The sequence below is a fragment of the Haliaeetus leucocephalus genome, unplaced genomic scaffold, assembly GCF_000737465.1.
Source record: "Haliaeetus leucocephalus isolate CR32 unplaced genomic scaffold, Haliaeetus_leucocephalus-4.0 Scaffold0, whole genome shotgun sequence".
NCBI classification, from domain to species: Eukaryota; Metazoa; Chordata; class Aves; order Accipitriformes; family Accipitridae; genus Haliaeetus; species Haliaeetus leucocephalus.
In genome coordinates, this window is record NW_010972436.1 from 6785467 (window position 1) to 6807334 (window position 21868).

At 39.7% G+C, this 21868-nt stretch overlaps 1 protein-coding gene across 1 annotated transcript in view; it reads right to left on the reverse strand.

The window, feature by feature from the left end:
* Window positions 1–18819, reverse strand: part of FAM171A1 (family with sequence similarity 171, member A1) — a 37443-nt gene extending 18624 nt beyond the window's left edge. The window contains exons 1-5 of the mRNA XM_010562691.1: window positions 18747–18819; window positions 17626–17853; window positions 12093–12185; window positions 6865–7023; window positions 1655–1831 (exon numbers count right to left, since the gene is read on the reverse strand). Of these exons, the coding sequence (XP_010560993.1) occupies window positions 1655–1831; window positions 6865–7023; window positions 12093–12185; window positions 17626–17853; window positions 18747–18819 (730 nt within the window). The remainder of the gene's footprint in view (window positions 1–1654; window positions 1832–6864; window positions 7024–12092; window positions 12186–17625; window positions 17854–18746) is intronic.
* Window positions 18820–21868: the final 3049 nt, after the last annotated feature.

The window sequence follows — 21868 nt, forward strand, 5'->3', positions numbered from 1 at the left end:
TAATTAGCTAACCTGTATTGATCTGTACTAATATATACTGCACACAATAGGGTAACTAGCTTTTCATATACAAAAGTAAAAACCATATTCCATACTAAGAGAGAGCTTTTGTGTCCCCACCACAGGGGCATGGAAATTTGGCCATAAATGAGAAAGCTCCATAATCAAAATCAGAACCATTTTACTAGCAGTGAGTAACTAGCAATGAGGCAGGCTGCAGCTATAACACAGCTGACAGGAAGGACTTGGGATGGACTGCTTCTTGTGGAGAAAGTAAACGTGAGTCAGTCTTCCCCATCTTCTTCTGAACAAACGAAAACAAAATAGCTTCTAGAATCACAGATCAAAATCAGTTTCAGGAAGAACGTAGTGACACTTATCGCTAGGGCACCACAAGAAAAGTGCCATTTCCACAGTTAAGAGAAACCCCAAATCCATTCATTGCACTCTTTTTCTACTATTCAAACTTATATCATATTCAAATTTATTCTTCATTAAATCCTACTGCTTTACTCTCTAATACAGCCAACTTCTGACAAAAGATTTATAAGCATGCTATTTGAAAATACATCACCTTCTTCAGCAAACAGAGGCAGGAAGGAAGCAAAAATGTTATTTCCCCTTTCACCACCAGCCCCTGCCCCCCTTCCTCCAACACGCTGGTTTCGTGCTCATTGCTCTACTTCTGGATGTGATCATAAACTGGCTCAAAACACTTGCCTTGCATGGACAAAACCCCACCAATTGTCTATACAGATCCAAATTTCTGGCTCCTTTTTCTTCCTCTCTTCCTCACAGCATCTACCTTTCTCACCTTCCATTCTTCTTTATTCACTTCTTTTTCTTAACAACCTTCTGGTACAAAATTCAGAAGGCACAGTGCAATAACTGAAGGGGAAACACCAGGACAAGACTTATGCACCCCTTAATCCTTACACTTTGAAGGCCAGCATGGTATACCAGCCAGCAATGACAAAACAAACCAAAACAAAAATAGACAGCCTAAACCACATGATTCTGGAAAAAGTCCTGTTCACAATAGCAAACGTTATCCCGCAATGTAAAAAACTGAGTGCATTTTACAGCTTATATTGATTAGTCATTCTGTCCTTTCAAAATATTTCATGAATTTTGCTTTTTTTTTAAAATCATTTCCATGTACTTTCCTTCTTGATAGTGTTAGTCAATCTCAAAGTGATTTACAAAAGAAGTCAGTGTTATGTTTCCTATCCGACAGGCAGGAAACTGAGCTAGAGACAAGAGACGGACCAAAGGTCAGATAGCTGGCTGCTGGCAAAGATAAGGCTAGTTTCCATTTCTCCAGACTTCCAATTCAATGCCATACTGAATACGTCTCTCTGCGGGTGAAATCAAGTTCTTTCAAGATAGTTTTTACATAAAATGTTTAATAATTGCAAAATGGTACTTTAAAAAAAATTTTGTCTCGAAGTGGCACACAATGCTACTGAAGTATATTTGCATAAATACTATATATTACTTGATCAATAAAACTCAGTCCTCTCTCCTTTTAGACAGAAAACAGATTTCTGTACACTCGAGTGAAGACCTTACTGTATTAACATAATAAATGCAGTGAGACATTAGTTTCAGACAAATGAAGCCATCTAGGGAATCACAATGAGATGTTACCTACCAAATTTTTGGTCAAACCTCCATGCTGGAACGTGTGCATTGTGCTTCAAGTTGCTGTTTGTTGGCAGAGGCACTGTTACATAGATGGGGCCATTCACGGGGACTGGAGTCCCATCGCTGCTGAGGAGATGAACACTGACTGCAGTGACAGGGGTGAGGTCATATCTAGTGCTGTTTCCTACCGAGAGAATGAATGAACATTGTGACTACAGCATTTCCCAGAATTTTAGATACACCCGTGTGGTTCAACACTGCAGTACCACACCAACATACTTCTCAAGGGATGGTAGTAGCTATCCTCCCTGCCTTACAAAATTCACAAGAAAGACGTACAGGCTTCTGTATATTTCACTTAATTTTGGAAAATTCTGAAGACAAGAAAACTACAATGCAAAAATCTCCCGCATATATTTTCTCGTCTTAATTCATCTTAAATAAATATGTATGAGTATCACAGCCATAATCACAGCAAAAAAAAGTATCTCACAAGCCTTTACTATAGCCTCACATGCCCATATTGTAACTAACGAACACCCAAACATGCAGTGACACCGCAAAGATGATTGGTCATATGTTTAAGAATGCCAGGATGTATTTCCTTTGGCCTTTCACTGAAATAAACCAAGCTAAGTGGATTATTAGGGTACGCAGTGTTATCTTCTTATCTAAGATAATAATTATTCTTTATGTTTAAACTGCATGCCAATGGACGTTACTTCATGACAACACGATTTAAAAATGCGCTATAACCCTTCAACCGTTTAACCAAATGAATCAATGACAGGGAAAAATACCACAGATATATATATGTATTCAGGGGAAAAAAATGCTTGAGGTTTAAAACCAAGGAGATCTGGAGCTCAAAGCGACAGCAGCAGTAGCTTAAATTGGAAGAGATGGAGCTTCCAGTTTTGCAAGGGGCTTGAGCCAGCCAGGTCCACGCTGCTGTTAAGAGCTGCAGCCCTGCCGCCTCCTGCGCTGGTGCAGCCGCTCATCCCGCCGCAGGGCTACTCTGAGAAGGAACAGGGGTGCCTGGCTGGCAGGGAGCGGGGTACCGCCGCTCCTGTCATCCTGGTGCCTTACATCAGCATAAGCTGCCTGTAAAAGCACATTTGCACCCAAGAGCGGTATGCCACCTGCGACACCAAGGCACAAGGGGTCTGCAGGAACATGCGGTATCCCAGCGACAGTGTTCCTTAGGATGAGTACCTTCGAGGGAACGGTGGGAAAGCATTAAGACCTTTAGCATTTCTCTTAACAGTGAGTAAGTCTCAAGGAATGGCCTTTATCAAATTCAATGTCCCTGAGTAATAGCTCACCAAAGTTAAGACATCACCAGGAAAGGGGGGTGGGGGTGGGTGGCAGGAAGTGGCAAAGGGAAGGAAAAAAGACACAAAACTTCTCAGAATTTAAATTCTTTGGATTTTGCAAGAGGTGCCAAACTGAAGACATGGAAAATAACCAGAAGTAACTTTGCATGTGGCTTATTTACTATAGCACCTACTCTGATGCACATTTTCCCTAGATTTCAAGGCAAGTGTCACTGTTGCACAGCTGACACACAAGGGGCATACACACTGCTTTGATCTACTGCGAACGCAGGGGCAGAAGCATATCTTCCAGGGGGAGTGAAGTGCTGAGAAAACAGGAACTCTGAAGATGGCCATGTAAGACAGCCACAGAGCTAACTGAGAGAAAAAAACCAGAAAAATAAGGTTTGGAAATTCAGCTAGGGTTGTAGGGGAAGGTTGCCAGCCTACCCAAGCACTTGTATATTATAGACTCCAATGTGCACAATATCATCCCCTTACAGCCTTAGAATATAAACTAGAGATATAGAGGAGGGAATCTGTGGGGAGAAAGTTGTTCCTTTATTCCTGATCGTTCAATCCAGTGCCTCTGCCATGCACCTATAACTTCTGTCAGATTGATGCTTGTCCCCAGGTCACTGGACTTGGGCCACTAAGTTTCTCAGGCTGGTATCAGAGAAATAAATTCCTCTTGCTAAGTATCATAACCCGACCACGTTCTGGCATATACAAATTCCTAATGACAAAAGGTGTAGCTTCAGATTCTAGAAACGTTTAGATTAATATCTAAGATTAAATTATGGTTTATATTTTACCTATTTTTAGATATTGAAAGTTTTGAATTTTTCTTTCAGTACTGTCTTGATAAAGCATATCTGCCTAATATCTGTAAAAATGAGTTTTCAGCCCCAGAAAAAGCATTCTGATGGTGAAACACTGTTGGCATCTTTTTTACTTAAGATGCACTGACACTTTGCTCAGTACTGGGCTGAACAAGTTATGTCAGAAGATAAAGAAATTTCTGAAATCCACTGACCTCTGGCAAGAAGAAATAATCCTTCATTTGCCACCTTGCACAGTACGTAAATGCTCATTAAAAAGATAATTTTTTCTCTTTTCTGTTGTGAAGGTAAATTAAAATCAATGCTTATGAAACTCTCACATGCTATAAAACTGATAAGCACACGCACAGATTAAATGGGAATGGACTTCAAGAAATGCCAGCTTTCATTTATTTCATGTCATTTTTGACATCTGGTGACCTGTGAAGAGCTCTAAAAATAATCAGAGGAAAATCCACTGTGACTTAGACTTCACTCTTCATAAAGAAACAGCCTACAAAACCAGCAGGAGTAATGGTTATTAGCCAGCTTGGTCCATTACTGCAGACGATGGAAAGTTTTGTTTAGTTTGGTTAAAAGGACAAGATTTTGTAAAACCATCCTACTGCTCTCCAATTGGTGATTAATACAAACAATAAGCTAATACTATACAGGCTTGTCACTATTTGCAGCTAAAATCTTTGAATTTTATTGTTTGGAACATGCTGATTCATGCAATGATATTTTCACTGCTCCATATTACTACTTCAACACCCAGCTGGGATTTTGTGAAAACTGTTGAACTCATAGAGAGTAGGTTTTAGTTAAAACAACTGTAAAGTTACTCTGGATAAATACTAGCCAGAGAACTGAGCTGACTGAAACAAATGGGAGGACCTCTCCAAAACTCTACAGACATGTAAATAAACTGTGAAAGAACAGAGGAGTAGTTGTGGGGGAGGAGATGGGGGAGAGAGGGGAGAACGGGCAGTGTTCAGGAAGACTCCAAAATTTCCCATGCAAATTAATGCTAAGTTTTTATAGAATTCTAGAATTCGTACAATTTTTTCTTTTTCTCTTGAGAAGAGAAATATTTAAAAATCCCCAGCAGGTAGTGATCTCAGTTTTTATTCCTTCAAAAGTTTTTCAGGTGAAATTTTCACCAAGTCACTTGGAGATGAAGAAAAGGAAGTCAATCCAAGTTTAGGATTTTAAAGTTTCATGTTTCCACAGCAAGAGGAACTTGTACTAAAAATAGAGGGTGTTTCACCTATATTATAATGCAGGTACAAATATATTGTATTTGTAGTCTGAATTATACCATATTGAATACTACAGTATTCAGAAAACAAGGCTCTTCTCAGTCTCTTAAACCCCTTTTCTTTGCCGGTCATTTTGGTCTTTTGTGATATACTTTTTTTACCTGAAGGCTAATAAAAGTCAAATCCAGGGACCCCATGCTCAAGTAGAAAAGTTCCCCTCATGCAAGCATACAGAACACTAAAAAACCAAGGGTGCGTTCATCTCTTTTGTAGGAGGGTAGGAGGCAAAACAGGAGAAAGATGATGTCCTGGTTGTGTAGTTCCCATGAGAGGTGATCACCTGAAATCTTGGCAAGACCTGTTTTCACTAAATAAATGCAAGTGTGGGAAGCTGGGTTGCAGAGTACTAAGGAAAAATCTGGAAGAGAGGAATCCCACACACGTTGTCAACAGTTTGTTCAGTGGGCTTAGAGATAAAAAGAAAGGAGATGAAGAAGTAGACAGACGAGTGAGATCAAGTGCATTCCTTCATTTTCAAAAAGATAAAGAGATATTTGATCATGTCTGAGTATGAAGAGCCAGAGAAAACTGAAGGTTGAAGATGAGAACAGGGAAATGACAGAGATAGAATGAGATAGGATGACATGTACTCACTGGAGCGGACAGAAGGATTGGAGTAAGGTCGCAGACACATTTCTAATTGTAATAGAAAAGGAGATATTCAGATTTGTACAAAGGGAAGAGGAAGTTTATTTTGCCTTTTTTTTCAGGGAAAAGCTAGCAACATCAGTACATACCATTTATGCACACAACCTATCATTCAAAGTCACTGAGATCAACACATCACAAGTAAATGCATCCTGAGAAACAGCAGGGAGGGACCTCAAGGGGTTATTTAGCCTGCTTCAAAGCAGGCTCAGCTATGCCTATGCCATCCTCACAGGTGATTGTCTAACTCTGTCCAACACTCTCAAGCAATCGATTCTACAGCTTAAACTATCCTCACCATAGCAAGGTTTTCCTAATCACTAGTCTGAATCTCTCTTGCTGCACTACAAGTCCACTGCTTGCTTTCTAACCCAATAAGACACAGAGAAAATATTATTCTCCTTTTCACACCAGTGTTTAAGAATTTGAAGACTTCTGTGACCAATTCTTCTATTTTTCTCTAGCCTGCACAACACCAATTATTTCAATCAAGACTAAATGACAAGTGGAAGAAGAGTAACAGGCAGTTGCAGTCATAAAAATGCATTACAGCTTTGAATTTAACAGTGGTTGTGTTTCCACTATGAATTTTCACTAGTTTACCTTTGGTGCTAGATGAATTTGCACATTTTTGGCAGAAGTTAGATTCAAAAGTACTAACAAAGCCACTGAAACAACTCTTAGCTGAAACAACAGAGTATTAAATCCTTGATATATAGGCATTTTATTTATTTTTAGAAAAAAATTGAACAAGAATTCTATGGCATCCTCAAGTTAAATTCTCTTCTGTCCCTTCACATTAATCTCCATTCTTGTATGTGTATGTGTGACACATGTGGAGACTTAGCTCTAAACTACAAGCGTAACAAACTTTTCTGATCTCCCAAGGTCAAGGAGTCTTCATTGTTGCTATTCAGTGGCCCCATTTAAGGGATAGCAGACCTTGCTCTCTTGTTTATTGGAACAGCATTTTGGTAGGGCAGGTGAACCTATCACCTCACCCAAATTTTAAAGAACGTTTGCTGGAATGGGGAATGGCAAAAATGGTATGGTTAAAAGTTGATCCCTGGACCAATACGAAATCAGAGCAAAACGGAAGTAGTGGGTTACCTGTTCCATTTCCATCTAATCCCTGCAAATAAGGAAAACTGTCCACTTCCCAGGGTGAACTGGCTGCAGTCAGATATGCTGTCAAATCACTGTAGCTAGTGTTCTCTGGTAATTTCACAGATCTTCTTTGAAAGTGAACTTGTGGCTGAGTCCGTGCACCTAAAAAAATTATAAGTGACTTTATATCCAAGGCAGGCAGAATATTTAGGTGTTCATGTTTATGGAAGCACATTTACAGCTTTTTTTCATTATAAATTGCAATGGCTTGAGAAGGACAGAGACATCAGAAGGCTATTATGAAAGAGGAGGAAAAACAGTATTTTTGCATTTATTTTGCAGTTGCCATTACTTTTCCACAAGTATTACAGAGAAAAATTGTGAAGGCACCTAACATCAGAAGCTTTTCTGACTATGTTATTCCCCTAGATCACCTCTAATTTCATTACATGCCTCTTTTAATGAATATAAGTGAAACTAAAACTGAATTCAGAGGTAGGGCATGTGAAAGCTTAAAAAATCATCCAGTTCACCATATTGGTTTAAATCTTGTTTCTCCTGAAATAGCAAGATAAATGTAATTCATACTCTCTAAAGCTATTTTCTAAGAGACCATTCTACCTGTACTCCCAATTAACTTGTGTAATTTCTGTATTTAAGTTTTACAAAGCTTTGGCCACGTTAACTATCTCTAGTACTGAGATAATAGTCACGTTTTATTTAAATCACTGGATAAAAAGATTCACTTGACAAAGTTTAGGTGAAAAGAGTCTCCATATTTTCCCACGCAAAGAAGACATCTAAACAGAACCAGATTACTTGGCACATAAGATTTCTCTCTTTTCCTCTGTCTTGTACAGTTTTAATGTTTTTTTCAAGATCACTAGGTGTTAATTAAAGGGTCTTTGCTGCAACATGATTTAAGACCGTTTCATGTACTATGGCATTTCATGTCTCATTTAAATCCCAGTTTTTACAGTGCATAGTCTTTTTCAATGGATGCTCCCCATTCATACTGTTTAGCAACACACAGCAAGACTCCATCTGCAAGTTTGTGTGTGCAACATGCAAATTAATTTTTAAATCAAAAGCTATTGTATTCTTCAGAGCTCATTTTGAATACTCACAGAACACTCCCCACACAGCACAAAATCAAGAGGCAAACAGTTTTTTTCTTAATTCACATTTGACTATGCAGTTCAAGGATGTCAACTCAAAACAATTTTGCTTCTTTTCCCCTATTAGTCTCTGGCAGCGTTTTTAGGTTACATGTAACTTCACTGCAAGAAAGATTAAAGAGCTTGACTCACAACTCCTGAGCTTTATAACTGCCAATGTCATAAAACAGAAGACTGGAATCTTTTCTTGCATTATTTTCTAGCAGGAGCTCTAGCTGTGAGAAAACATAGAATTCCACTGAACAAACTTTGTATGGGACAACAAAAATTGCAATGTAGATGGGCAAGTATCTCCAAAGAGCTGATCGTTGTTTAGCTGTCATTTATTTGCTAATTCTGCAAGAAAAAGCTATAAACCCACTTCTTTAATTTCTGAAACATTTAAGTATATACAGCAGGCTCTTGAGACTGGTAGTATCCTTAAGTGTTTAAGATAGTCATTAAACAACAGCCATGTGAAACAGGAAGAAATCTCCCTTACCTGATTTTTAGGCTTAAATGGAAAACAACACAAAAGACTAAATACATTGACTGCAATGAAATCGGGGAAGACTTATCTCCTGAGTGCTCTGCAATACTGTAGTAGTTTGCTGTACCTCGGGGACAAATCTCAAGTACTCGGGAACCTCTGACTGCACTGCTGAGCAGGCTGCTACGGCACATAGAGATAAGCATCCACAGTAACAAAACAGAAAAAACCCCACAACAAAGAAACCACCATTAGGATTATCACTAACAGCTCAATGTAAAATTGTAGGATTTTCTGCTGTCTAAATCTCTGGTTAAGATGAATTATTCAAGTTGCCAAGAATTGGTATTATATTTCTGAAGATCTGAACTAATTAAGAATTTAAAACAAAGTAGCTGTTGTTGAGTCTGTAACACAGTAGTTTACGCAGAGGCTCTGGGGTTTTCTACAAGAAAAAAAAAGGTTGTTTTGTAGCAGTGGGAGAGCCATGAGTTGCCAAATTTTAACTACATAGGGAAGACTCAGAAAGCCAACCTCAGTTTCTTGAATCCAACAAGCAACACAAAGCGTTCCTACGGCCGAGCCCCAAACCTGGCAGGAAACCTGTGCAGCAATCAACTTGGATGCAAGTTTTGAGGTGGAAGAAACAGCTTCCTCTGTAGACAGTGCATATACATCCAATAAATCAGTGCAGAGTAGATAATGCACACCCTAGATTAACAAACAAGCTCCTTGATACTGATATTCACCTGAAACCTGCCACTCGCCCTCATTCTTCCCTCGATTCCTCAGTTGGGTCTCCCCAAAACTGGCAGGAGACTTCAAAGAGGAAGAAGACTGGGAGCTACCAGCAAAAGGCTTGCGAGGGAAGCAGCTACCAAGGCTTTCTCCTTGTCTCACCACCTTGCTGGAAGATAGTCCAATGTACTCCTTTAGCAGAGGTCATAGAAGATTTGGGGGCATATGTTTGGGAATTGATTTATTGAGGGAATTGGAAGTGGTAAAATGGACAGAAAGACCTGTGCTGACCAGACTCTTATTTTTCAACAAGTCAGCACTTATCACTGGGAGTGGATTATTATTATTGCTGCTTCTATTACTGAAGATATCTAGTTTTGACTTACAAACCCCAAATACATTCAAGTATAAAATTAGCATGTGAGCTCTCTCCATTTGGTAAGTGTCATGAGGTAAAGGAGTGCTGAGCACTGATCTTCTCTTCTTTAAACATCCTCTCGTCAACACACCGGCCATGATCCAAATGCTGTCAGGTCCAGTTTGCCAGGGCACACCTGAAGATGTAACCATCTCAAGGAGTCCCTGTAAGGCACCTCTTGTCATGCTGGATGCATGACACGTGGCACTACACCAGCATTTGAGCTTCAGTCTATGTGAAGTAACACTCAAGTATCATCAATTCATGCTCTGATTGCTTGTATGTCAGAGGCAGATAGAGGGTACCCATGTATCTCTCAGTCACTGAATGCTGAGGTTCAGCTCATCACTGTGCTGGTATTAAATAACTTAAATGACCCAGTGGCTGGCAAGCTCCATCCCTCGCAATTACTGACAGAGCACAACAGCGGACTGTAATGCCATCATGAAAACGAAGCTGGCTGCATCAACTCAGACAAACTTCTCAACTGCGTAGGAAGTTGCTTGCTTGATTAATTATTCAAAAGCAACTAGTAACTTGGTGTACTAGACAGGCCTTTCTTTCCCTTTGACTGGTGCTTCAAACACCAGTGTTCCCAGTCTGTTCCTGGTATAATGAGTTCTGCTTTGCTCTCGTTTTTGCACTAAGGTAACTTCTGATCAGCTCTTTTGAAGCAGCGTGAAGTTACTGGGAAATAAATTGGAGAATTAACAGAGAAAAACTAGGTCACAGGGATTTTGGATCGAGACTAGAGAGGCTCCATTCAAATGCTGGTACAATGTCTAGGCTGTCTTTCATTTAGGTTTCATCACAAGAGAATTCCCAAGAAAAGGAGTGTGGGCTGGTCCCATAAAATAGTTTTTACTGGGCAAGACTGAGAGTTCAAATCCCAACGCTTAGAATATTGCAGATACCACTTTCCTCCTTTAACCTCTTTCTTTGCTGTACTAGCAGAACCAGTTATATTATTCTAATTTAAATATATTGGGAACACCCTGGATCAATTCACTGAAGGGAGCAAGGTTATGTGGAAAATATTTATGAGTGTCACTTGGCTGTTAAATGTCCCACTAGCCCTTTAATATCCCCCTTTTTTTAAGAAAGGAAGCTGTAAACATGAAAAGATTGTTCTTTTTAAGTTAATTGTGTAATATTAGCACATTTGCATAAGAGTAAGAGTATTTAATACACCATGCTAGTAGAATACTGTTGGTAAACAACGTTTCATGTTCTGTCTAATGGAATCCCTTGTGATTTAACACAGTTCACCATCCATCTAATTTACCCCATTAGACAATGTCAGCTCTCAAATTGCAGAATATACGTACAGCAGCTGTGCTGCTCTCCAGCTCGTTCTGAGCATTCCATCAGCTACCTAATTTATTTAGTGCTTTTTCAGCTACTGTCGTATCTAGCACTATCATTAATGAAAAGCCTATTGTGTATGGATGGTTTCTAACCATAAAAAAAGATGTCAGGAAGGCATAATTGTATTATATTCCCTCAGATAAAACATAACTATCTTGGAATATCATTGAAGATAGTATTCCCCTGTTTATTAACTACCTGGTAGAGTTTAAAATGATGATAATCACAATACATGTGAATACGAGTGCGAGTGCTCACAGGAAGGTTGTTCCCTTGTTTTGGCTCATCAAGGTATCTTTAAAAACTTCTGTTCTTTTGTTAACAGACTTACCTCAGCTATCACATCAATTGGGCTAAGTTAGGTCAGATTCCTAGGTCAGATGAACATTTTATTCTTTACTGTGCAATTCAGAAAACACAGTGTTCATCTGACTGATACTACAGTTGCTTTAACTTCTGTGTTTGGCCTTACAAAAACATGATTTGAACTTTATTATTCTAATATAGTGGGTTTCATCCTGTAGTATGGGGGTTTGCAGGCAGTCTGATAAGGGGTCCGCAGGAAGTACTTAAGAAAAGCAAGTTTATATAGGTGTATACAACAATGCAGATATGAGAAATTTTCAATTTTTCTATGCCCTAAATTTCTAAGGCATTCACAGTAGGAAGCAAGAAACAAAATAAAAACAGAGAAAATTCTTAGACAATAAGAACATCAGAAAATGTTTACTGCAAGGATGGTTAAATGAGGCTAGATGAAAAAATATCCAACAGACAGCAAAAGAAATTTAATCTCTAGCTCTCAAATGGCACACTAAAGTCCAAACTTGTTTATTACCAAGAAACCCAAATTCCCCAGTCACAGCAGTTAGGGATGAACTTAGCTATTAATCAATTTGGTAAAACCATCCCACAGAGGAGCATTCCTGAGGGAACTCAGAAGAACTCCCCATGAAATACCAGGCTCACCCACGGGACAGAGTTCAGAAAGTATTGGCCTGTCAGGCTTTTTGTTTAGCATCACTCAAATTTCAATTCTGACTTCCAAAAACCAGCATACCTTGAAATCCTGAGACTATCTGGACTACATCGTCATAGACCATTAGAGTAGCTGAGCGTTCAGGAAGAAGGCCGAGACTCAGTGAAGAGAACACTGTGGGAGAGAAGTGGTTTAGGTGGGATATATTTGAATTCTTATAAACATAACCCAGCAACAACAGCACTTACTTTCTTCTACATTTTTGCAAAAGCAGGCCACCCAAACTATTTAAAATCATATTGTATATGTGACAGAAACCACGTGCATTTTCTAAACCAAATAATTAAATTGCCAGGGTAATTATTATTGAACTAAACAACATGTTCTACACTTTGACTCCTGCAAGTCATGCGTGGTAGCTCAAAGTACAGAAAAGTGCAGTGTAAAGCAGGGTTTCGGGTTATAATTCCCAGCTACACAGAAAGACTTGTCATTACATAAAGAGGAGTGAAACACTAACTCAGTCTGACTGAATTATTTTTCTGTGAAATGGCTATACTTCTTACCTCAGGAAGATTTTAATGAAACCTAACTTTTAAATACTTTGAGAAGCTTACATAAAGAGTCATACAGAAAGGCAAAGTCTGATGAATAAGTCTGAATAATTTGCTTTAAAATACAGCATGTCCCTACTGAGTCACCACCTACACTACAGAAGTGCTATATATAGCAGAACTTCTGTCATTCTACCAGTGGTGCGAAAGAGGACAGATAAATGGTATTTGCTGCAAGAAATCTACCTGCAAGGACCTCCTTTGCCACTGGGTACTGACATTCCTTACAGGGGGCTGCGTCTGTATGCACACACATCTTTGGAGAGTGAAGAACATGATATAATTTCATGCTAAGTTCTTCAGACCCAGAAGACCAGAAATACGTATGGAATTAGCCACCGAGCACACCTGACTCCCCCACCCATGAAAACAGTAAGAAGTAGACCTGCCTGCAGTCCATGCATGGCTTTCAAAGATAGGAGAGGAGGAGATTAATGCAGACTAGTAATTTTTGGTAACTGGGCAGCATCCCACATTTGCACCTGGAAAGTACTCATCCCATTCTGAAGTGACCACAAGCTGAGGAAGACATTTCCAGAACCGATTAATAAAAGAACAGTGCAAACTCTTCTGATTTTCTGGAGCTTCATACATTTCCTCTAAATTAATATGTATTACTTAATCCAAGAGACCATACAGATGCTAGCTATAAAAAGGGAGACTGTACACTATTTCTGGTTTAAGAAATATATTTTCTTTTTAAAGACCAGAAATTTTAGTGTTTGGGAGAAATACAGGAGAAAGTAGAAGAAACTAGGAGAAACACGCTGGTAAGAACCACCACCTAAAAGATGGTCTAAACAACATATATGAACATTAAAAAAAAAATAAATATAAAAAATCACGTTATTGCAAGTACAGCTGAGAATTTTCTTTCCAATGCTCTACATGTGAAACAGATCTACACATCAGGCAACATGAGTAAGAAAGCCTAGTGTAAGTAGCACTAAGGCCACACAATTACAAAATTTGTTTGTCTTTACTCCAATAACTTAATTTGTATGAAGAAAGCTAATATAATTTAGACACCCTGGGGAGCTCAATACAATAAACCATGCCAACATGTTCTTCCATATATGCCAGACTATATTGCATATATAAGCTCTAAACTTCCCTTGGGCTTTTCTGCACAATCTTCGCTCAGCATGACAAAGGCAGAAAGTCATAGTTTTTAAGGCCAGAAGGATGACTGTGAGGATCCAGTCTTACTCCTGTATAACTACAGCCTTCCCTGAATTAGTTACTGTTTCGGATCCAATAGCTGTGCTTAAACTAGAAAACATGTTGTAGAAAAACTATCCAATTTTCTTTTAAAGGTGTCCAGTGCTGAAGAACACACTGCAACATCAATGCTCTAGTAAATAAATATGAGGGCAGTTAAACTATGTGCCTTTTTACTCATCAAAATTTATTGAGGTTAGACTTCCAGCCATTTGATCTTTTTATACAAGCCCACTAGACAGAAGAATTCTCTTACCCGTTTCCTGTTCTCTGTGCGGGTACTGATGGATTACGATCAAATTACCCCATGAACTTTCTCTCTGGTGAACAAAATAAATTAAGGAGTTCCAAGTCTTTCCCTGTAAGCTGTATTTTCCCATCTTTTAATCACTCCTTATATAACCCTGCAGTTTTAAACACTTTTCTTGAAGCGCGGATCCAGAACTGGACACACATTTCCCTGAGTGGCGGCACCAAGGACAAGTTCTGAAATACTATACTCCGCCTTCTCAGTCTTTACCTTATTTTACAGCTAAGGATCAGATTATTCTGCTTTCTTGCAGTGCTGCATTGGGAGGTTATTTTCAACTGTTCATCTACCATGACTCACATGTCTTCTGCCGAGTCACCGCTTTCTAGATGAGCTCTCCTCTCCCAGAAATACCATGAGCATCCTCTGCTTGTAGAACTACATTTCACCACAGTGAACACTATGGTTTGCTTTGACTGACCCTACCAGCTAGCCTGAACTGTGCTGCCTCAGCAACTTCCCTTTCTTCATTGCACACACTACTCCAAAACCATCTTTTTAAATATGGACTACCAGTCACAAATTTTTTTCTTCCAAATTATTTACAAAGAAAAATCTATGTGTAGCTAACAGCAGACAGATGAGCACATCTTCCATCATGAACACTTCAACAACTCAAGTGATGTTAAATTAATGAACTGTTAATAATAAGTGGAGCCATGGCTCTGCTGATAAATAGTTTAATGGAAAAAGAGATCTTAATCTTTTCCTCCTACCATTTATCGCTATGTAAATAAATAATCCTCCTGCTTAAGTGGTAAAGAGCTAGTAATTATTTTGGTTAATATAAGAAAAGTTCATTTCTGCCGAATTATAAGAACAGGAGCCCCTCGATGCTTACTCCTTAAAGCTACTACAATAGTATCACGAGTTCAGTGGCTGCACAGCTTTTCAGCATACTATTATAACTAATGCATATTGACTGCGATGGAAGAATCCTGATCCTTCTGCAAAGTCCTGTTACAGCACTTTAAACATTACCACCCTATAGCTCTCAAACCTACTCCCTGCTCGTGGTTTTCATTTCCACATTTGAAGTAAATGTGCCCATAGTTCATTTACCACAGCACATAGGATGGCACATTAGCTCAAACCACTGCCGTGGGTGGAACGCAGCTCAGAATGGTGTATCCGCTCTGTGGGGTGACAACTACTAGTACTGTTAAAAGACATTTTCAGGATTTTCAGGAAATGAGGAGTCCGCAGTACATGTGTGCCCAGACTGCACACTGCAGAATCAAGGTTTAAATATGCTGCCTGTTCCCCATCATTTAACCCAGATTAAAAATAACAACAACAACAAAACTTGCATGGTTTTCAAAACTTCAATACTGTGTTGGTTACAAGCATGATCAGCATTTAAATACAAACAGTTCTTGGAAAGTTTTTTAAAGACTATAGGCATCTTAGTCAATACAAAAAATAACAGCCTAAGTATCCTGGGCCTGAACTTTTATGTCATGTCCCTTTTAAGGAGCAATACAAAGAACAACCCTAGTAAATCTACATGGGGCATATCAAGTTCTAACTTGTTTCTTTAATCAAAGAAAGGATTAAGTTCAAGGTACAGAAAGCAAAGAAAGGATTCTACTCCCAATTAAATCAATGGCAAACTATCTGCTAGTTTCAATGGGGGAAGATCAGAGGTGAAAGGAATCTATTTTCTGAGTTAAGCTCACATTTCAGCCAAGGAAAGAAAGGTTTTGTGGAAACTGTATACAATTACTGCTCTTTAAACTTCAATGACTTACCAAAACAATAATGCCATGTTTGATTCCCTTCCCTCAAAATCAATATTTACAAAAAAGCAACAAGCAAAAAAACCTAACCAAACTCCAGGCCATGGAAGAGCAGGTTGCATTCAAAAGATCTAGGGCATGAGTCAGAAAGATATAAGACAAAAGGCAAGAAAAGGTTCAGGCAAGAAAATGTTATTGCATGCTTTAATCATATATGATTGTGTCTTAAGGAAGTACAAGAAATATGCTGAGGAAGCTGGACTTCATCTTATTTAAACAGAAAAAAACATCAAGGAAATTTCTAAACAGAGTCACAGAACAATTATGGTTGGAAGGGACCTCTGGAGGTCACCTGCTTCAAGCAAGCAGGGGGGTGTCCAGTTGTTTTGAATATTTTTAAAGACTGAGATTTCACAAGCTTCCTGGGCAACTTGTTCCAGTCTCTCACTACTGCTGCTGTAAAGAATTGTTCCCTTTTATTTATTTGAAACTCTCCTTGCTCCAACTCATTTCAGTTACTTCTTATTCTTTCACTATGCACCTAAGAGCTTGGCTCAGTCTTCACTACAGCTCCATTAAGTAGCTGGAAAACATGGCAGAATACAGTAGAGGAAATGTGGAAGAAGTCAGTCTACGTTATCTGAAGCAAATGAATGCGGATAAGTAAACAGCATATTGAAATGCTTAAAGCATAATTCTGGGTTTGAAGAGATTCAAGTTCCTTTCCCCATTTGAAAATACATTTGCTGCTTGACCTTGCGGCAAGTCACACAGTCCCTCTGGCTATGCTGATATTAATAAATAAAATGGAGCCAAGGCATGGGATTGAACACTGCCCTGCGATCATTTATACTGTTTAAATATTAGTGCACTTAAAACCTGGCATGGCTTTGTCCTGGGCTAATTATCAAATCTGATATTTAGGTGTGATTTGGGTATAATACAAGCCTGGGACCATTCCCACACTACTTGGGCCCTAATTGTGGCTGGGGATTAGAGGAAAAGACAATGAAAACTGGGGATGTGACCTTCATCTAGATGTTATGTCTCAAGGTCTGAAAGCCACCCTCAATCTGTTCTATTTAGCATTACAGAAATAGTCTTTGTGACTCAGTTTCCCCTCCTGTACAACCAACGTAAAGTCTCCTACTTCCCATAAAATTTTGAGGCATTCTGATAAACACTAACATGCAAGTATGATTGTTATATTTGTTTGCCTGCGGAAGAAACAAACCATGCTAATTAAGTTAGAAAAAATCCTTACATCTGGATAACATAACTGCAGATTAAAACTGTCCTATGGACACGGTCAAGAACTGAAAGGCCAGGACTTTTTTTGTACACTACAGCCTATGGTGCAATAGTTGTTGCTGCACCTTGGGAGAGAAACGAACGAGTACATCACAGCTGCTGAAACAAAGCACTTGGAAACAGAGTTCCCATAAAGAAAAATATCTGGAATAGATTTGTATTTTCTGTGGAGCTGTAAGAGCACCAGCAGTTGTTTGAAAACTGACATAGCACTGTATCAAGGACAGCCAGGAGGAAAGCGAATCTCTGCACAGCCCTGATGGCACAGTTTAACTGAGGAAGAAACCTCGCTTTTTTTGAAATGCACAGATGTTCTTCCTCCCACCCAGGATCGCAAGCATTAAAACACATCATACAAATCTACGTAAATTCCTTTAGATGCAAAATCTTACCTCAGAACAAAAATAAAGATCTCTTACCAGGCAATCTTACAGGTTTCCATGGTGCAGAATTTGGCACATATGCATGTTTACTAGCAGTCACTATCAGCTGATTGCCCAACTTATACTGAAACTTGAGGAAGGCAGTGCCATCTGCTCCTGAGGTTCCAGATGCAATGGAGATCTGGTTGGTAAAAATCTCAATGAAGGCTTCAGTTACTGGCTGATGTGTGCTGGCATCGCTTACATGGACCTTCAGCGTTACTTCTGTAATGACAAACAACCACAGCAATTATCGTCTGAAAAGCTTCTGCAGGAGGCAGCAGTTAGAACATGCTAGCACACCAATGACCAAAAAGACACAGGACTCAGTGCTAACCTCTGACACTTCAGTGCCAAGTACGACCTCTTGTCCCGGCCTGCGGTTCTCCACTCTGGGCAGTCACTCTTGAGAGACACTGCAGATTCTGCCACAAGCCAGCCCAGGTCCTGAATTATTGCCCCACAGCTAACTCCAGCTGTGGAGGCATCTATATTCTACCTATGACCCACATGCAGCTGGGCAGCACATCACCAGGGGCAGGCAATATTCCCTTTGATGGGCAACATGTCCACCTCACAGTAGCATAATTCTAAATGTGTGTGCTATCAAACACCATGTATTAGTCACAGATAGCACGGCATCATAACTCTCTGTAAGGCCCCTGCTTTGCTGTACCTCTGCTCCAGCCAGCCTTCTCCACTAGCAGTGGGGAGATGGAAGGGCTGGAAGTGGGCTGTGCTCCCTCACCCCTTCCCCAAAACATTTCTCTCTGTGTAGCAGAGGAACAGAGGAAATCTGCTGTGACGGAAGCCCAGGAAGAAAGCGGGCAACGGAGCGGGCTGTGTTACAGTTGGAGATTTTGAACCCTGGTGAGAGAGATTGCCCTAGCTGGTACAGCACTTCCCTGGTGATGTCTAACCAAGACGGTGAAATCCCACAGCATCGGGTCCTTGTCCTCAAAGCACAGCATGACTAGGTGGGATGCAGAGTGCTAGCAGTGAGGAAGAGGGGAACACTTCCCCCCCTGCCTCCAGGTTCCCTGGCCTTTTTTCTGAAGGGGCAAAATGTCACAGCCCCTAGTGATACCTGCTTGTCAGCCCTGACACTACTGTATTACCTGTCCCCACATACAACTGGTAGGTATGAGAAGCCAAGAAGTGATAGTTAAGGCAGTCAGGAGAATCATACATCTTGTAGACATGCAGTCAGAAGCTAACACAATGGACTACATTTTCCCGGAGTAATTTGCCATTTTTCCAGAAACTAATTACTTGTTTAAATGTTTCCAGATGGACAATATTTGTCCACTCCAGGGCACTCCTATGACTAAACCATGCATTGTGTCACCAGGCTTTTGTTACATAAAGCAGAATGGCTTGTGCAAGACAGTCCCTCTGGAAGGCATTCCTCTATATCTATGATTATTTTTCTGCCCCTCCAATAGTTCCTCTGCCACATGCTCTAAAGTAGCAGCTGTTGCCTTTCTTCAATAACTATGACTCAAATGCAATGCTGGGTTGAAAAGACCCAGCAACGGTCCAATGCCTCCAGCAAGCCACTCCTTGGATTTTTTTCATTTACAGTCACCTTGTTCTCCTAAATGAGTACCTACCTCCCCCTTCTCTCCCACTCTCCACTTTTTCTTGTTCTCGCCCTCATCTTTGGAAATTTTGTTGTTCTTGCATGAAGTCCCCTACCTCAGCTTACTCCATTCCCCAAGGTAGTAGATGGTATTTTGCAAACTCCCTTTTTGTGTCAGCGGAATTCAGTCACTACAAGCAAGATGCTTACACTCCATGTGCAACTCATTTCTTCACGTGCTGCCCAGAAAAAAAAGCATGACCTCCTTTTCAGATATATTTAAAAACAATACATTGATTTCTACAGAACACTACTGGTGGTACAGTTCTGTTATATTACTACTGTGCATTAGGATTTTAAGAACTTATTTTGGTGTAAGCCCTGAGCCAGCAAGACATAACATCAAGAACAACAACAAAGAACTTAATGAAATCTCTGTTGTGAATTTCAATAGTGAAATGACACAACGGAGTATGAGAAACGTACTGTAACAATATAAAATTTTAAAAGGATGTCAGGATCTAATACAAAAATATCAGCACCTCTGTCCTAAGGGCATTTCAGCCAGAAAGATATTGGGCCTTTTTATAAGTGGAGACCTTCTGTCTGAATCCTACAGTACAGAAAATATAAATATCAGGCAGCCCTGAACAAAAACCCCATTAGAGAAATTCATCATCATTGCAGCCCTCACTTTAGAACTTGGCAATGGAGGATGCCAATTTAGAGGGGATCAGCATGAAATGCATTCTAGCTATTAAAGATTCTGGACTTGTTCCCAGTTTTGCATTTAGTAGTCAAAGAAAACAACGTATATTGAAAAACAGTGTCCATACACTCTGGTGTACATGTACAGAATGCCTCCTTAGAAACCTTGCCTTGACCACCAAGCAACTTGTGAAATCTTGTGCATGTGAAAGGCAGCCACATTAATCAAAGGAACATGTATGTATTTATAAACTGTACATGTATTTACAAATGCGAGGGCAAAAAGCAATATAAGTTTTTATTTTCAAAATGTGCAGAAACAATATGCTTAGATCCAAAGCCAGATAGCTGTGCTGTTAATGTTTCCTACTTCGAATTGCCTAGCAAAGAATGCTGAAGAACAGATGTGGTTAAGAATAATGGGCCATGCATTAAAGAAAAAGCAAGGAAACATGACAAGCTGAACATTGTGGTTAGGAATTTCAGTACCACGACAGTTTAGCCTTTTCTAAAACAACCACATATAAGAAGGAACCAAGTAGCTCTGGAATATTAAATACTAATCAAGGAAGAAGATAAGAAAACAACAGAAGTATCAAATCTATTTAATTCCTTATAGACACCCAAAATTCTAGAGCAGAGACTACTACTAAAATTGATCAAGGGACAAAGACTGATAAAGAAAAATCTTCCCGTATACACAAGTCCAGCTGTCTCTTCCCAAACAAGAGAGCTAACCATAGGTATCTCCAGTAGGAAATTCCTTTATCCTTCACTCTATAGCTATATAAGGACTTCTGTCCGCACCCTTCTCTCTTTCTGATAAGGAAGGATAAGGGTTTCCAAAATCCTGTTTCCAAAGAGAAACAACAAAGGCCATCAGCCAAGATGGAAGACTGATATCCTGAAAGGCAACAGACTGGAACTGCTGTTCCAAACCACGGTCCCTAGATTAGACACTGGGCTTTTTTTTCTCCTCCTTTTTAATATTTAGACTTGTTTTTTCCTGAGAAGATAGAGAAAATCCTAGCAGCCTGAACAACCCTAATTCCTTTTCATGTGTTATCTTCCCTGACATACGTGTGAAATATACACAACTTGCTTAATTCAGGGCTTTCTCCCACGCAACAGCTCCTTTTTCTTCTTATCTAACGCAGCAGTGAAGTCATGAACACTAAACCTGCATTATCACAGTAATTTCCACAGCAACAGAATGATTACAAGCTTTAACTGGAGAGAAATTGTTGAAGAAAACCTCCTCTCAAACAGTGAGAGCGATGAGAACAATCTATAAAGAGAGACTACTATGAAAACTTAAAGCCATACAGTAAGTTTCAGAATTGTTTGGAGATACTCAGGCACTGAGAAGAACAGGAGGACTGAAGAAGGGAAAGAAGAGAGCAGAGTAAGGACAGCAAGTGATCCCAGATCAGTCTGACCTCAAATTAATAGTGAGGTCTTAGACCGAAGCATTAGGTATACTAAGAGAAGTATTTAATTAGAAAAAGCTGCTTAGAAGACTCATTATTAGCCAAGGAATAGAGTCTTTAAAGTATCTGTCAAACTCTTTAGTTGGTACTCTCAGCAAAACAGTGGGGATAAAGCAGATACAGTATTCCTGAGTTTTACAGCCTACCACAGCAATGAGCTCACACAGAATTAAAGACACAGGAAGGTGTGGTGGGTTGACCCTGGCTGGACGCCAGGTGCCCACCAAAGCCGTTCTATCACTCCCCCATCCTCAGCTGGACAGGGGAGAGAAAAATATAACAAAAAGCTTGCGGGTCGAGATAAGGACAGGAGAGATCATTCACTAATTACCGTCACGGGCAAAACAGACTCAGCTTAGGGAAAATTAGCTCAATTTATTACAAATCAGCCAGAGTAAGGTAAATGAGAAATAAAACCAAATCTCAGAACACCTTCCCTCCACCCCTCCCTTCTTCCCGG